Below are 17,265 nucleotides of genomic sequence, written 5' to 3'. Positions count from 1 at the left end.
TTTTACAGCAAGCTTTGAAATGCAGATTCTGATTCTGAATGTCAATTGTTTGTGTATTTTGTCTTTTCTTCATTGCTTAAGAGTTTTGTCAACAGCCGCTCATGTGCATATGATACCAAATGAAAGATACTGGAGGGTATAATGAACTTTCATTATTTCATAAAGTCTTTGCATGATCTATCTTGCACTGTCCATGTTTGTCTGATAGATTCCTCTCCTTGTTTCCAAAAAGCTATCATCCAGGTAAGTCATCATTCTCATCCGTGTGATTGGAGCAGGTTAGTGCACGAGGATGTAGGAGGCAGAAGGAATGTTTTAATTCCCAAATAAAACTCACACATCTTCCTGTCAATAAAACAGAGCTCGGTTAATCCTCATAAGACCATAATACCGACTGTGCTGGCTCTCGCTGCAGCGCACGTAGCAGCAGTATAAGAACTAGCAAATCACTGCTACTGCATTAAAATACTCAGTTACAAGTTAGCAAACAAAAAAAGGTTACATAAGATTATTCATTGCCACGAGGCATTAATGTGTATCAGTATGAGTGATCTGACGAGTCTCAACATGATAATCGGAGAACAGAATGGTTGCAAAATATATTCAGTGTACACAATGACGCATTTTTTTCCTTCAAGTAGTACTGGAAGTACAGTAGTACTTAAGTAAAGGTCAATTACACACTTTTTCAGTAACCTTTCTTCCCACAAATGTGTTTTATTCAAAAACAAGTCACTTGATGTTATTAAAATGTGTTTCCTAGGTTTTCTTCATTCAATTTATTGATATTAGTTTCTTTCTCCCATTAAGCTGATTTGTAGTTTCTAACTATATTTTCATGAGTTGTCTGTAAGTGCTTTACAAGTATGAAAGGTAGTAAACTTTATGTTGCACTTTTCAACACAAAAGTTATCAAATATATGCAGAATAAAGAACCAATGACAAAAAATGCTGGAATATTAAAGTTAGGAGTTTATTTTTATTATTTTTTATCTATGGTTTCTTCTACAAATGTTTACCAGTTATTCAGGAATGTCAAAGGAAATGTAAAACACAAAGAGCAGTGGAGTGCTGTTTTGGAAAGAATACAAGCTCCATCTAGTGGTAATTGTTGGCAGCGCAGAAGAGCTGCATGGGGCCTGACAGAACAAGAGGTGACTACATCCGGGGTGAAGAGTAGGTGAAGGGTATTTTATTTCACAACTCCCCAAACAATTGGGCGTTGGACTCTCTCCAAAGTTTTAAAGTCTGACATTCTCCCACAGAGTTTAATCGTATCGTCTGTTTCTCATTCAAAGTTGCAAAACTTGAAGAGCCATGTGGAGAACACATTTCCCCGAAACATATGCAGCATGGTATTTGACTTGTTGCCTTTGTTATAAACTGCATGATCAGAAGCAGAGTGATTGAGTGGGAAACACATGGATCCAATACAAAAGGTGGGTGATTGGAGGAATGGAAGAATTTTTGAATAACGACAACAAATGAACTTATAACCATACGTACCAAACAAAATAAATGATTAAATGAGGTACTTACATAATCTATGCATCCTGTTGACAAAAGCATCTGCATCCTTCAACAGGAACACAAACAAATATCATCACCGAGCATTAGGGATTAATAGATAAGTGAATTAGGGTGCATAATATATTAACATATACAAAGAAGGGAAAATAAATTCTCAACCACTGACCCAATAAAATCAAACAAACTCACTGGTGCAGGTCCGCATGGTCTCAAACAAAGGAACAAGGTTGGTCACTCCCAGACCTTAATAAAACCTCCCCCTTTGAAACCCCTCCCCTCAAAAGGTGCATCCCTGCTCCTGACCTCACAGAACCTTCAGAAGCCTTCATGCAACAAATATTCTGCAAATTTAAAAATCCCAAACACTGATCCTGAAACTCCTGAAAGGCCTCATGAGTCGTCTAGCCCAAGTATCCACAGGTATATATTATTAGTGTAATAATATGTAATGCATTATTATAGACTCCAGGGAATCCTCTCAGATTTAGCAGAAATGTTCATTTAGACCAATGGATGAACTGATTTGATTTTGGAGGTCAACGGTCACGGTGGCCCAACAAAACGTTTTTTGCCTTCGGAGAATTTCTCCAAATTTTAAAGTTTAAAAAAAAATCAACTGATTATATTTCAGGGGTCAAAGGTCACAGTGAGAGTCTGGTAAACATGACAGACTGAAACTGAACTGGATGAAGGAAGCATTAAACCACAGGGCAGTCATTTCAGGTTATTTCAGTGAGTGGGTGGAAGTAGAGATCTGAGAATAACATGTCAAAACCTGCAAAATAAAACTAGAATTACCTGCAACGCATGGCACCACTACCCTGAAAACAACTCTTATTTGAGCACACAGCACTCCAAGTGGTTCTCTCGAAATAACACACGTGAGGGGGAAAAAAAGTGTACACTTCCATGCTCCGACACAACTTTGAAGTTAGAACGCTGTGGATGAATATTCAGGCCAATTCTGAAGCTCTTAAGTGTGTCACTGGCAGCCCAGAGGCCTCAACAGATCTTTAATGTGGCTCTGTGAAATAAAATCAACATAGTGGGGTCACTGTTTGATGTGTGGGAAATGGCAGAGAATTTAAATGTACTTAAACAGCAGCTTAACACTGTAGTTGCATCAGTGTGGGTCCTGATGTCTCCTGCACACTTGCAGCAGCAGCAGCTACGCAACCTACACAGTCTGTATGATATGAGCTGCATTATCCAGCAGGAACAAACACGAGGAGCCCTCCTTCCTCCCCCTGAGGCTCAGTTATCTCTGAAAGATGACAATAACGATGATGCAGCGCTATCTGCTGCCCCCTGCGGGCTCACAGTGAGTACTGGCGCTGTGATGGAAGAAGAAAACCCCTTTAACCTCCTTTACTGCAGACAGCAGCATAGTGTGCACAACAATGCACATATGCATGTATATGGATTACATAGGAAGGTGAAATAATATGTAGGTAGATTTATCTTCCTCTGAGCGAAATACATTGTAAATAATAAATTAAGTTGATATTGATAAAGCTGCATTTGCAAAATTGGTTATTTCTGTGAAGGGAAATCCAAAACACTAAAAAAATCCTTAACCTAAAAAAAGTCTTAAACCCTCATAAAAACTGTGAGCATAAAATAATCCTGCCTGAAAACAACAGATAATAATAAAATAAACCATGTTTGAATCAAGGCTGTTACAGTTGGGCGCATTACTTACCACACGTACATGTGAAACCAAAGCTGTGAACATAGCATGATGCGTCCGTCAAGCACAAACATGCGTCTTTACGCACGGCGCAGAACGCCCCCTCCGGTGCTGTGCCAAAGCGGATTGGCTGCTAAAGATAACGGCGGCTCTGTGCGCGCTGTGGTTGGCTGCGGCTCTCTTGGCCATTACGTTATGCTTACTCCACACACACAGGCAGTCGGAGAGAGGGAAGACGTAATGGTTTGATTCCCTGTGCACTTGCCATGGTCGTCGTCCTGACATTACTCGGCAAATTCCTCGAACGGGAGGTGCAATGAAGGTATGCGACTCCATCTGCAGTTCCTTTATGTTTTGGATTCGTAGATGATGCGGGTTTATTGTGTGGGGGGTTTTGCGCACGATGCTGCACCGAGAGGCAGAGGAATGCCTCCATCCTAACGACAATTAATTTTGTTTGTGTGACACTTAGTTGTTATTACATCAACAGGCGTTTGCGTTTTTACGCATGATTAGCTGCCTGGTTGGAAGTTGTCATCAGATATCCACTCGCCTGCTGCTGTTCCTGCTCTTGTCAGTGTGATTTTCATTTTCTTGGCGAGCGGGCAACCCTTTGGAGATGCTCTCCCCCTGCGTGTAATAAACAGTAGGTACAGTGTGTAGCCTTTTAATGAGTCCGATCTGACCCCAGTGTGATAGTTCAGTGGACTAAAGCCGGCGGAGCGACGTCCATTCATCGCCAGGCTCTAATCCGCTCTAATGAGATAGAGACTGCGGTCATTGAGAGAGAGAGAGCGCGGGGATGTTTGGGAGACGTCTCGGTGTTGACACACACACACACACACACCGGTTCGGATCTCCTCTCAGGTCCAGTGCCAGTGGAGTCTCCCTGCTGTCAGCCAGTGTGTGGATCCAGCTGTGGTCCTGCAGCTGGAGCAGAGTCAGGCTGCAGCACCGGGAGGAAAGAGGTGACGGTGATGTCTGGGCAGCTCGAGCTGAGCTCAGGACTCGGTGATAATGAAGATGTTGGCGATGATGTCATCGGTGCGCCGGTGGAGGCAGGTTTGAGGCACAGTGAGAGGTTAGACAGGACTGCTGCCACCACCACCATCATCATCATCATCATCTTCATCATCACATGCATGATATGATAAGAGTAATGAGCTGCTGGTTGATGCATCTGACAGTAAACCACATGTTATTGCAGTGAGCGATGTGTTCTGTTCTTGGTATGAAAAACACATTTATTGCAAAGTAAATACATGCATATACTCAAATACTTGCATATACTCAAATACATGCATATACTCAAATACATGCATATACTCAAATACATGCATATACTCAAATACATGCATATACTCAAATACTTTCCGCTGGTCTATATATGAAGGGGATGTTGATGATTGGTTACTTTCACCAAGTCCACTTTCAGACACTAAGTTTTTTCTTTAGTTGAGGTTTTCAGTCAAGAGTGGACAAACATATTGTTATTGGGTATTTGAGCTTTTATACACATACAGAGTATTGTAAGGTTTGCAAATGACCTCTTGTAATATGGTGGAAATTGACCTCATCTACCAACTACCATCCATGTGTAAAATATTGTGTAATCAATTTACCTGCAGCACATCATCATCACTGTGTCCCACTAAAACAATAAGGACTTTATGTTTTTATTGTTTAGTCTGCTTTAAATTGAAATGCAGCTTACTGTAGCCTATATGGAACAGACGATGTTAGCGTAGCATACATCTGCAAACAGAAAAACGTCCTTACAGTAAATGTGTTATCAATACCAATCAGGGATGTACTCTTTGACTCAATATATATTTCAATGCAAATGCATATTTGATTTTTTTAATTCTTTCCATTCAAAATCCTCTTATCATTTCATATAAACACGTACTGGACGTCACGGACGGAAACGCTAATCTCTGCTGAAATTATGAGATGTCACAGTGATGTATCTCGGTGGCTCATGCTCATATTCCAGATGAGAATATAAGTTGACTTAGGGCTGATTTCTAAAGTGGATGAAGAGGTCTAAATCTATGAAGAAGGTCCAGGGGGTCGACAGATTTGTGGTGCTGGTTGTAAAACAGTCTGGTTATGCTTTAATATTCCAGTACAATCTCTGCAGCAGTCAATATGCATTTGCATTGCGAAACCAAAAGTATTCTCCAGGCTAAGTCCTCGCCAAGTTCTCCTCTGGCCTCGGAGTAAACTGTTTAAAAATTGTACTTTGCAGACACAAATCCAAACTTAGCCTGTAGCCGACTTTAATGTGCATATCTCTCTCCAGACTCTCTCTGGATGTGATGTCCGCAGGCTGCAGCAGACACGACCGAATCAAGTACATCTCGCGCATTATTCACTAATGTGTAGTTTAAAATGAAAAAACTCACGTTGAGTCTTATCATTTTAGACAAACGACAAAAGGCTGTAAACGAATTAGTTTATTTTCTGTCTCTGGTCTGAACAGACGGGTGGCGGGATTCACTTTCCACGGCGTGAGTGACATTTCCAGAGAAAAACAGGATTCAGCCGACAGAGAGAGGAAATGAAATGTGAGAGAGAGACAGCTCCTGATGGAAATATGGTGAATGATGACGCTTTATGATAGTGCACAGATGTTTACTCTGCAGGCATCCTAACACTCTCAGTCTGGTTTAAACTGTATCTGTGTATTGATTGCTGTTGATGCTTGCAAATGCAGAGACAGAGATTGACTGTTGTGATGATACACAGCATTCAACAATCAGGAGAACATGCAAACTCCAGACAGAAAGGTCAAGGTCAAGCTGGGATTCAAACCAGGAACATGCTTGGTCGCAGGTACAACTGTCACACCTTACCACTCTGAGTATGTAGCTGTGTATCAGTATTCAGACTCAAGATGGACAGTGTACAAAAACTGGATATACGCAGCAGGACTGGAGAGTTCTCCCCAAGTCCTGAAAACGTATTTGTTGTGTGAAATTGGTGGAATTCCTTTTAAATAGCTCTATGGAGATGTGGTGGACACGGCTGCAAGTCAGGCATTACTGGTTTATGCATATATTTGATTCTATGAATTTTCCATCAAGGTCAGTAATGTCGACTCGGTCGTTCTGAGCAGAGTTTGCATGTTCTCCTTGTGTCTGGGTGGAGTTTTCTCTGGGCTTCCTCCCACAGTCCGAAGACATCCAGGTGTTGTTTGTCTATGTATGTGAAAGGATGTTATAAATTCTAGAGTTATGCACAAAGAGGTTAAAGTATCTATTATTTCACAGAAAAGAAAACGCTCTAAAAATGTGTACATTTATGAAAGTCCATACTGGGATTCAAACTGTGGATGATTCCTGTTATGTGGTTACTCCCTGTGACCAATAGACTCAGTGGTTCAGGGCACCTGGTTGTTTTTTCTAGAGTTAATGTAAGAGTGAACCTTTTCAGCAGAGGTTGCTCAGCAGTCACCTGACGCTGCTCAGGGGTAAGAAGTGTTATCTCTCAGTTTCAGACTCGTTCTAGCTCCAATCTTCATACGACCCATTTACACCTTAATATGGCTCTGTCCCATATGTTTACACTTGTCTGTGTCGATAAAGTTTTATTTTTGAAGCTGTATTTATGGGGTCAGATTACTGTTCATGCAATCAGGCCTGAACGAAGCTGATATTCATTCCCAGGTGGTTTTTCTTTTTAAATCTGAGCCACAGTCACTTTTTGCTGCTCTCCCCTCTTGCTGGCCCTCTGATTTGTTTGTGCACAAAACTGTGCCCTGGTTGTTTGCTGGTCATATTCCAGCAGCAATGTGAGAAATGCCTCAATTATATGGCCAAGCCCCAGAATTCAGAGTGTCTAGAGGTGATTGGATCGACAGAATCCATCATTGTAATACAGTATTCCCAAGGAAACATAAATGATACTGCCGAAAACGGTGTAGTGATGTTGCTCCTGTCCCTTGTTTGTGCGGGACTCCCTGCCCGCAGAGCTCACACTGGCTAATTGAAGTGACAGAGGGATCTCGTGCTGCTGGCTCACCGCCGGATAACACTGTTTTCATCGGAGGGCCGCCGCGGAGGATGCAGTAAATATTCCTTTTTAGTGGCTTCACTCCCTGGTGAGGAGGTTTTGTATCTGACCTGCGAGACTTTTTTAGCAGCCGAACATCAGGTCAAGTTTAAGCCTCGGGCAAATAATTCAAGTTGTTATGCATCCTGGTTGTATTGTGTGTGCATAGAGCTGCGGGAGTACAGCACGGCAAAGCAAGCTGCTTGTGGCAGATTTTAATCAGGAGAAGACGCATAAAGCTAAGAATAGTCAGTTACTATGAAATGAGTTAATAGCAGTCAATTAATGACATTTTTAGTTATTTATCAAGCAGAAAGAGGAAACATTTACTGATTCCAGCTTTTCAAATTTAAAGATTTTGAGTTTTATTTACTGTAAATTCAATTATTTTATGTTTTGGATTGTTGGTCTGACAAAATCAGTTTTTAGAGATGTCACCTTGAACTGGGGGCAGAGGTGATAAACATTTTTCTCTATTTCTTTACCTTTTGTTAACCAAAGATGAATTATTTAGATATTAGTTTGGTGAAAATCGAATAAATGAATGAAATAAGCGGATGATTTAAATTATGCAAACCTATCCTGGCTGTGCGACTGCGGCAGGGGCTAGACCTTCCTCCACCTTCCTCGCCGTGACTCCACATATAGTGCCTGGTTCCGCAGATTACGTAAGGAATCCCTAAGCAGATGGGTGAGGTCAGATCACAGGGTGTTTGTGACAAGTCGGAGCAGAGCACTGCCTGAGGAAGAGATGTGGCAGGACCCTGTGAACTCTGATACTGTCCTGCACAGAGCTGGGGAACCACAGAGGGCGTACGTTATGCTCATGTCAGCTATTGATTCTGCAGGCTGGGGGAACAACAGAAGACATATTCTCTTCCTTGCTGACCTCGCCCCCTCCCTCCTTCGTCTCATCAGTATGCTCCAAGGAGCCGTGGCTCCCATCACGCCATCTTTGCTCCGTGTCTCTGGCCCATCTCGTGGTCAAACACTGACCGAGTCTCTCTGTGATTGCTCGATCTAACAGCCACCGTAAGACTCTGATCCTCTTGTTTGACCCTCCCAGTATATCCTCCTCACATCATCTGCTTCTTATAACGCGTTTTTATTTATCAGATTGTAGAAAAATAATGCAGTGAGTGAGAAGTTTAACCCACAGATCTCTTTGGAAAACTTCATTAATAGGAGCTTTTAGAGGCTTCTTCTGTCTAATTATCTCTAACCTCGAGGACTGTTAAAGAGCACTCTCAGTAATGGGCTGTCCAGTATCTCCCCTCCTCCCTCCCTCCCTCCCTCCCTTTCTTTCTCATTCATCTCTCTTGTTTTACTCTCTCAGCCTCCGTACCAAGGGAGACCATCTCCTCAAGACATACGGGGTATAGTAGAGGCCAGGGGTGGATGATGCAGTAAAAACAAACAAACAAAATTAATAGTTTGATATACAGCCAGGGCACCAATGAAAGGAAAACCTCATTTATAGGGCAGGAAGTGAATTGTTTGAGAACAAGAATAACAATCAATCAATCACATTTTATTTGTACAACGCACTTTAACAAATCACAGTTTGCCTCATAGGGCTCAGTAACACTCTCTGCCCTTAATGCTCGACTAGAGTGAGGACAAGAAATGTTGATGATTTGCTCAGGTCCTCACAGTCTCCACGTTGAACAGGTGTTAGACAGTTTCCATGAGAGGGACATGTCCTCCTTACCGTTAAACTCTGATTCATTCCCTAAAATATTCCACCATGTGCTCACAGCATTGAAGGTTTTGCAACCAGTAGTGAAACATTTCACTTTTTTTGCCCTGGATTTTGAGTCTCAGGCGACACACTAGCTGCCCTACTTTGTCTGCGGAGGTACTGCAGGCGCTATTCAGGGCTGAGAGAAATCCCCAGTTCGTCTGCTTTTTAGTTATTTACACGTGATACACACACACACACACACACACACACACACACACACACAAATAGCATTAATACCAAGATCAGAGCGTGATAACTCATTTAATCAGTATTTACTGTAAACTACATGATGGTGTTGGAATGTAGTTTATTACTACTTGTACTTATACATGACATGACTAAATGTAAATGTAAATGTAGACAAACTTTGTTCAAATGCACTGATCATTACTTCAGTGCAGTGCAGAAGTGCATGTGGAGTCCAGAGACATAAATATGTTGTTTAGCTTCAGTGAGGAACTGGAATGAGCTGATACATAATACATATGATACTGTCTGTGACTGTGGATGAAGAAAAGATTTCCCTTTTTAAAGCTGTGGAAAGATGTCTCTAAAAGTTTGTGTGTGTGTGTGTGTGTGTGTGTTTCTATCTGTTCATATAGGCCGGGGCATCGTCCATGTGGGCGTCATGCTGCGGGCTGCTGAACGAGGTGATGGGCACTGGCACGGTGCGGGCACAGCAGCCCGGGTTCGGAGCAGGGGCCGGGCCCTTCCGCTTCGCCCCCAGTGCTGGATACTCCACCTACCCGCCCACCAGCTCAGGGAGCGCTGGACAGCTGTGCAAGGCCTGTGGACTGGCCTTCTCCGTCTTCAGACGCAAGGTAGACAAGAGCTGGGAGATGCTCGCAGAGACTAAAGCTGAGTGAACAGTGTTTCAGACAGGGAGCCAGGGTTCAGGGACAACACCAAAGATTATTTTTAGGAAGGACGTTCAAAACAACAAGTTAACACTGACTATACCAGCTGCCCCCCCCCCTGCAGGTCAGAGCTACATCCAAATCAACTTGCAGAGACAAGAGAACTTGCTTGAATAATCTCTCACATTGCACATTCAGTCATCGTTTTTTTATTTTTTTTATGTGTCTGAATTATGCAATCATTGCGTGCAGTAGTGAGAGGGACTGCTCATTCATGGTGCATTCAAGGAAACACTGACATCCATAATTACTGATTAACTGAGTGGAGATCCCCTTAATGTAAAAACCTGGGAACTAGACTTGAATTAAATGAATTTGATTTTAAATCCATATTCGACTCAACAAGATCATTTTTAAGGTTGTATGTTGTTAAGTCACTGATGAGATTCAACTCGTGAGTGAGCTTCTTTTTTGGAATTATCAGTATCTCTATGCTGTTTTACATTAACACCCTCTTTAAGAGTCAAAAGAAATAATAAAATAACAGGGTCAGACTGACATGAATGGACTGGAATAGAGCAGTAGGTGACAAAGCACAGACAAATACACAAACAGTAACAGGATCAGCATGTTCAGTACAACATGCACACATAACAAAAAGCAGCAGCAGCACGTTCTGCACTGTGACAAGAAACTTATCTGAAGTTCTCTGCAGCTCCACCTGTCACAAAGGTGAAAAGTGCATTTACTCAACTACTGTTTGAAAGTAGAGTTTGAGGTACTTGTACTTGAGTATTTCTGATTTATATGGCTCACTTCATTTCAGCAAGAAATAGGTACTACCTTTCACATGAAGTACTCCTTATATAAATTATCAGACTACAGACAGTAGTTCCACAACAGATGGATTTCTGCTCTAAATGTCTCAGTTTTTTTGGGCAGCAACAAGCAAACATATTTATTCTGGTATTTCCAGGGGTCTCTGCCCGTGTCAGAGTTTAATGCCAGCGTGTCCACACCGCTTCAGATCGCTCTATCGCCATCCAAACACCAGGTGCCTGTCTGACGGCGGGTCGATTCCCTCGATACGTGCAAATTTGTGTGCGGGCGTGATATTTTTATCGTATGAAAAGAGACGTGCCGGAGGATTAAGAGGAGATGATTGAAGAAGTGTATCTGTTGCAGCAGAAATGTGCTTCTGGTGGAGCAGAGCATATTTGTGTGTTACTGATAAGATGTTTACAGCTGTGGTCCTGCTTTCCTGCACATTTGAAGTGTCAGTCCACTCAAACGCTCTGAATCAGTGTTAAGCCTGTAAAATGTCAAACATCTCCAAGAACTACTGACAATTAGGTCTTTTTTTCTTTATTCTTTCCCAAAAAATGGCAAATCATTTTTTGAATGTTTTACCCGATGGTTGTTGTCCAATCGTAGCTCAACTTGCTATTTATATTCAGCTTTATTTTTCTTATAATTGTTTTCTTATGAATGTTTTAAACATCTTTTATGTAAAGCACATTGTGCTGCATGAATGGTGCTTTATAAATAAAGTTTGTTATCATCAAAATTAGAAATTATCTTTATAATGTTAAAGCAGAATCTCAGCTCATTTGCACTTTGCTCAGAATTGAAAACTAATCATTTTGTTACAAATTAAATTCCTGTTATCGTGCAGCAGTTCCACTGAAAGTTAATAAATGGTAATTCTGGATTATCGCTCAGTTCCAATCAACAGTATCTTGCAAGTCAAACTCTTGGTTGGTGAATTGTTGTGATTCAAACTAAAACAATGTGAACAGAAACTGTCACTATCTCAGTTCCATCGTTTGACCCACTTTCCTCAGCTCAAATTAATTGAATCCCTGTTGTGATTCATATATTCATCACACGTCACGTGGAGGATATTAGTTTCTTATGCTCACAGAAGTCAGACATCAGGGCCGAATTAGAAATAATGAAAAACACATTTTCTTAAACGAACGCTGTACATTGAATTATTCTAATGATGAGTTTGGTTGCTTCAGTCAGAAGAAAAAGAATCACTAATCACATCACGTCAGTCACTGACTTTCCTCCTCTCTCTCCTCCCCAGCACATCTGCTGTGACTGTAAGAAGAGTTTCTGCGCCCTGTGCTCGGTGCTGCAGGAGAACCTGCGCTGCTGCACAACCTGCCACCTTCTGCGCGGCACGGCCTTCCAGAGGCCTCGGCTCATGCAGCTCCGAGTGAAGGACTTGCGCCAGTACCTGCTGCTGCGCAACATCCCCACAGACATGTGTCGGGAGAAAGAGGACCTGGTGGACCTGGTGCTGTGTCATCAGGGGTCGAGGGAGCCCCAGAGTGCGGTGCTAGAGGAGGACGAGGAGGAAGAGGAAGAAGAGGAAGAGGAGGAGGAGGAAGAAGAGGAGGAGGACACACATGAGGAGGAGGAGGAAGATGAAGGGGGAGATGACACAGACAGTCTGCACTCACTCCCCCACTCGCACGCCGCCTCGCCCCGCTCTGCCACACGCTCCACCTCTGAACAGTCAGTCCTCTCCGCCTCTCAGGGAGACGTGCTCAGCCCAAGTGACAGCTCAGGGACCACCAGCCAGGTCTGACACACACACATACACACACAAACACACTCACACACACACACACACACACACACACACACACACACACACACACTCACACTCACTCACACACACACACACACACACAAACACACACACACACACACACACAAGCAGGCATTCACTCACTCACTAATTTCCATATGCCATACTTCCCTCACATCTGGCCTCATTCTATCCAAGATAATTAGTTTCAGAGGTGAAATCAACTTATTTACAAGTTTTCAGTCAGGAGGAGGTTTTCTTCCTTTCAACTCCCCAACAAACAAATAGCCTCTCGTTCAAATTTCTTCAGATGTCAATTTGGTTATTTCATTATTTCCTTTCTTGTTTTATTCTTTCTTTTTCAACTCAAGACAGGAGGTTTTGTTTTCACCCAGTGTGTTTGTTAGTTAGCAAGATGACACAAAAAATAGATTTACTATGAAACTTGTAGGAAGGATGTGGAAGGAACACATTCAAATTTGGTGCGGATGCAGATCTTTTTTTTTTGCCACTCTCTTTTACATTGCAAGTTTTCAACATTTTCACTGATTTCCCAGGGAAAAACTTAAACACATTTAGGGAACTGATATTTATAGGTGTGTGAAATGTGGTGCAGCTTGATTGAATGTAAAGGCGTTGATTGGTAAACGCTCCACTGAGTGTTATTCAGGTTTCTATCTTTTGTTTGTCTTCCCATGGTGCTTTGCTCTGAATGTGTCTCCATGAAAATCCGCAAAATGTGAAGATAAGATTTTCCTCCACTGACATTGAAAAAACACTGCTGGCTTATCTGATATGTCTGTGTGACAGCATGTGAAACAACTGTGTTAGCTCTGCATGTGTGTACTTGTACCTCTGTCTTTGAGGTATAGACCTTTTTTAGTTGTGATGGTTAAGGTTAGGGTGAGGAAACATGAGATGTATTATGTAAATGAATGTCCTTATAAAGATAGAAGTACAAGTGTGTGTGTGTGTGTGTGTGTGTGTGTGTGTGTGTGTGTGTGTGTGTGTGTGTGTGTGTGTGTGTGTGTGTGTGTGTGTGTGTGTGTGGCTCTTACACCAGCCAGCGATGCAGCTTAAGCCCTTTGCCTTTTTTAGGTCTGTTGGGCTGAGTCTGTTATGTAACAGCCACACAGGTTGAGAAACTCCCCACAGCATCACAGCTGCAGAGAAACAACACAAACACTGGAGTTCATCCCTCCTCTCATCCTCCCATAGATAATCTCCTCTCTCCTCATTCCGCGGGACACGAGGGCTGAATATGCTTTTGTTGTTTGGGCTCTTTACTAGCTTTACTTTCTCCAAACCCACGTTTCAGTTCAGACAGAAACGTGGATCAAACCTGCTGATTTAAATGTGCCGGGGGGGCACCACATTTAAAGGGTGTTCATCTTGAGCTAATTAAACTGGCCTAACATACTGGCCTTTATATAGAACTAGAATGACACAACACTGTTTTTTCAAAGATCTCTAAGTTTATTCAATAACAGAAAAAATGTCTACACATTTCTTTTGTGCACATCATCTGACTTTGACACTCTGAGTCTGCATTAGTCAAACAGTACATGCTTTATGAGCTGTGGTTTTATGTTTGAGATGAATCAGTAAATGTGCTGTGTCTTTTAAATAGGCTGAGCATTGACTGAAGAGTTTAAACAAAGCTGAATTGACTTGTCTTGATCTCCACCCACACAGGAGCATGAGGATACTCCAACAGCGTCCCTCTTGAACCTGGAGCCCACTGAAAATATCATGGAGGTGTGGTGCCTTGGTTTTTATTACATATATATATATATATATATATAAAACTGAATGATGTTGAAACTACATAAATATGTTTCCCGTGTGTGTTGTAGGTCAGTCCGGCCACACAGAGGAGGATCAGGGCTTCACTGTCTGATCTGGACAACGAGGAGGCGATAGAGAACCTCTCCGTCCGCCAGCTGAAAGAGATTCTCGCCAGGAACTTTGTCAATTACTCGGGCTGCTGCGAGAAGTGGGAGCTGCTGGAGCGAGTGCATCGACTCTACAGAGAAAACGAGCAGAACAGGAAATCCAGTGAGTTCAGATTTGACTTTTTCAATCTTTCGCATCAAAATCTTATGAATTCATGTGACCTCTGGTTCTGTCTCCTAAAAATAAAATGTTCTCTTTTTTTCTTTAGTGGAAAATGTGAGCATAACTGCAGGTAATTGTCATTTTGATTATATTTGTTGCTTTTACATATGAAATAAACTCCCACTCGACGTTAATCTGCTTTAATCCCTGCTTCAACACAGTTTCCTACACTAATACATTTTCTCTATCACTGCTCATTCTTATCTATAAAGTGGTTGCATATCCTCCACCTCTCTGCAACAGTGGAGTTGGAGGTAAGATGTATAATTTATAATAAATACACATTTTGCATCAACTCCATGAAGTCATACTGCACATTTCACATTTCTGCATGCTGCAGCCTTTTTTGGAGCCCGGCTGATATGGATTTTGGGGTTTCTGATATTAAAGAATAAAAAAAATTAAATTACGATATATCAGCTACATGTTAGAAGGGGAATATCAGAAATCAGCTTGCTTTATATAATATTTAATCTTTATTATCACAGTATCTTTTATACAATTAAACCATAAACTTACTTATAAATAACTGCAAATTAAAAGAAAACACAAATTCAAACACATTTAAAGAACTTGAATTGAGAGAATAAATCTTTTCTGCATTGTTAATTCTGTGTTTTCAAATTTAGAAACATGAACACAGTCTGCCAAAGGCAGACAGTTTTTTATTGACTAGCTGATAAATTGGTCGGGCTCGAGCCATTTTCACCCTCTTGATCCTTTTTATCATCCTGTATATTATCCCATTACGGTAAATTGAGTCATTATCTCTTGTATTTCTCAGCGTCTGCACGTTGTGTCACTCGTGTCTCTTCTCCATTGTGCATCATCTCATTTCATTCTCTCATCCCGTCATTAACCCACTCTCTCAGAGCTCTTACCTCTGTGATGAGTCATCGCATTACTTCAGTGGCAGCATGTCTCCATCAGGTGTAATTACATTCTCAGACCTCCTCTGGTCCTCCTGTTGACATGAAGAGCTCGAGGAGGGTAGACACGGTTCGATGTGTAGGGGCCAGCCGATGGGCTCTGTCGGCTTTTTACAGCTGAGCGCAGCAGGAGCCAGATTTAAGCCAATGAGCTGATCAATCAGCTGTCAGACAGATTAGAGGCACATGAGAACGTTTTTTGTTTTTTTTAATGAATGCTTAAAATTATACTTTAGTTTTCATATTCTTGGTTTCAGTGACCAGGGTTTTATAAGAGCTGTCAGCTTTTAACAATTAAATAAAACCCACATGTCTATTGAGCAGCTGTTCTGCATCTTTCAGTCGTACCACATGATCTTCATCAGCGTCCATGTTGGTTATTACTTCCACCGAGGAGGTTTACGATTTTGGCATTTGTGTTTCCTGCTAGTTTTATAGTTTGTTATAGGGGCGAGGCATCTGGACGTCTGCAACTACCCTGACTCATTTGTTGCTTTAGTTTTCAAGGAGCTTTTTTTTTTCCTTTCAGTTCCATCACATGATCAGCAGCAGATGGAGTTTTAATTTACGTCCGTGTTGGTTATTAGCTCTATCAAGAAGTTTTTTCATCTGGCTCGTTGCCCATCGGCTATCGTCTGAATCTGTTTCTAGAGATTATGTTTTTATTGGTATTTGCTTGTCTGCTTATCAATTAGTTAGTTAGCAGGATTGAATTTTGTGGAGGAGTGTGGTTTTATTGCTTTAACACGGTGAGATGCGCAGGTGGAGGTATTCGCTCTGTGTGCACCAGATAGTTGCTGATGAAATGATTTGTTTCATGTCTCATTGAACGTATACGAAAGCTTTGACTTTTTGATTAATCCTTTAACCAAATATTCAGCAAAGCAGTTTTCAGGAACAGATGTGGCATTTATAAGATTTGGACAATGCTGATTAAACATTTTAATGAGGACTTGTACACTTGATGACTTAACAACTAGAGAGGGGAGATTGAGATGAGATAGTTTACGGCAGGTCACAGCTGGGCCAAACAGAGCTGAATGATGTTGTGATCACTTCTGAAGAATTGGAGGAGTTATGTTTTCATCTGCTTTTGTTGGTCGAGCTGTTGGTCAGTGGAATTTCGGTAAAAACTACTGTACAGATTATCACAAAAGAACTACACTCTTGTGTATTTAAGTGAACAGTGGAACAGTGGAACCTGACTTCATATTTCCGTCCACAGATGGTGTCAAAGCTCAGCTGGCGGCCGATGAAAACCTGTGTCGCATCTGCATGGACGCCATCATCGACTGTGTGCTGCTGGAGTGCGGCCACATGGTCACCTGCACCAAATGCGGGAAGAGGATGAGCGAGTGCCCCATATGCAGGCAGTACGTAGTGCGGGCCGTGCACGTCTTCAAGTCTTAGAGACTCTCGAGCGTGTGCGCGTCGGAGCGGCCCCCCTCAGGCGCGCACACGTGGCCCGAGCTCTTTCTACACCACTGAGGAAGAAGTGCTGTGCGTGACGTCTCACACGAGGCCTAATGCTGCAGCAGGCACGAGCAACTCCCCGGAAACCAGACTGTTGCCTCTGGCCTACCACGGTCTGGATCCCCCTCCTCCCCTCTTAACTAACTCATGCTCCAGTCCCACTGCTCCTCCCTGGTGGACCGTCATCAGCTGCACCGGGACACACACACTCCCTCTCTCTTGGGTTTGATAAACACACAGCAGACCCCCCCCCACTCCCCGCCATC

General features: G+C 42.2%; 1 protein-coding gene and 1 long non-coding RNA gene across 4 annotated transcripts; one reads left to right on the top strand and one right to left on the bottom strand.

Moving 5' to 3' along the window:
• Window positions 1-205: 205 nt before the first annotated feature.
• On the bottom strand, window positions 206-1,817 carry LOC109626208 (uncharacterized). The gene is made up of 3 exons (XR_002202513.2): window positions 1,720-1,817; window positions 1,540-1,576; window positions 206-345 (listed from the first exon to the last, which is right to left on the bottom strand). It is a non-coding gene; the product is annotated as an uncharacterized lncRNA (long non-coding RNA).
• A 1,591-nt stretch (window positions 1,818-3,408) lies between these two features.
• On the top strand, window positions 3,409-17,072 carry rnf34b (ring finger protein 34b). Of its 3 annotated transcripts, XM_020081670.2 has the most exons (9): window positions 3,427-3,542; window positions 5,706-5,822; window positions 9,623-9,841; window positions 11,970-12,470; window positions 14,175-14,237; window positions 14,336-14,537; window positions 14,644-14,667; window positions 14,810-14,851; window positions 16,752-17,072. In XM_020081670.2, exons 2-9 carry the CDS (start codon window positions 5,784-5,786, stop codon window positions 16,934-16,936), a joined length of 1,275 nt encoding a protein of 424 aa, XP_019937229.1. In that variant the 5' UTR covers window positions 3,427-3,542; window positions 5,706-5,783; the 3' UTR covers window positions 16,937-17,072. The 3 variants fall into 3 exon arrangements, with proteins under 3 accessions (XP_019937230.1, XP_019937229.1, XP_019937231.1); XM_020081671.2 differs by lacking the exon at window positions 5,706-5,822 and having other exon boundaries at window positions 3,409-3,542; XM_020081672.2 differs by lacking the exon at window positions 14,810-14,851 and having other exon boundaries at window positions 3,428-3,542.
• Window positions 17,073-17,265: the final 193 nt, after the last annotated feature.

Source organism: Paralichthys olivaceus, chromosome 18 (genome assembly GCF_024713975.1).
Source record: "Paralichthys olivaceus isolate ysfri-2021 chromosome 18, ASM2471397v2, whole genome shotgun sequence".
NCBI classification, from domain to species: domain Eukaryota; kingdom Metazoa; phylum Chordata; class Actinopteri; order Pleuronectiformes; family Paralichthyidae; genus Paralichthys; species Paralichthys olivaceus.
The sequence above is the reverse complement of the archived record's forward strand: the minus strand, read 5'-3'. Positions and strand labels throughout refer to the sequence as shown.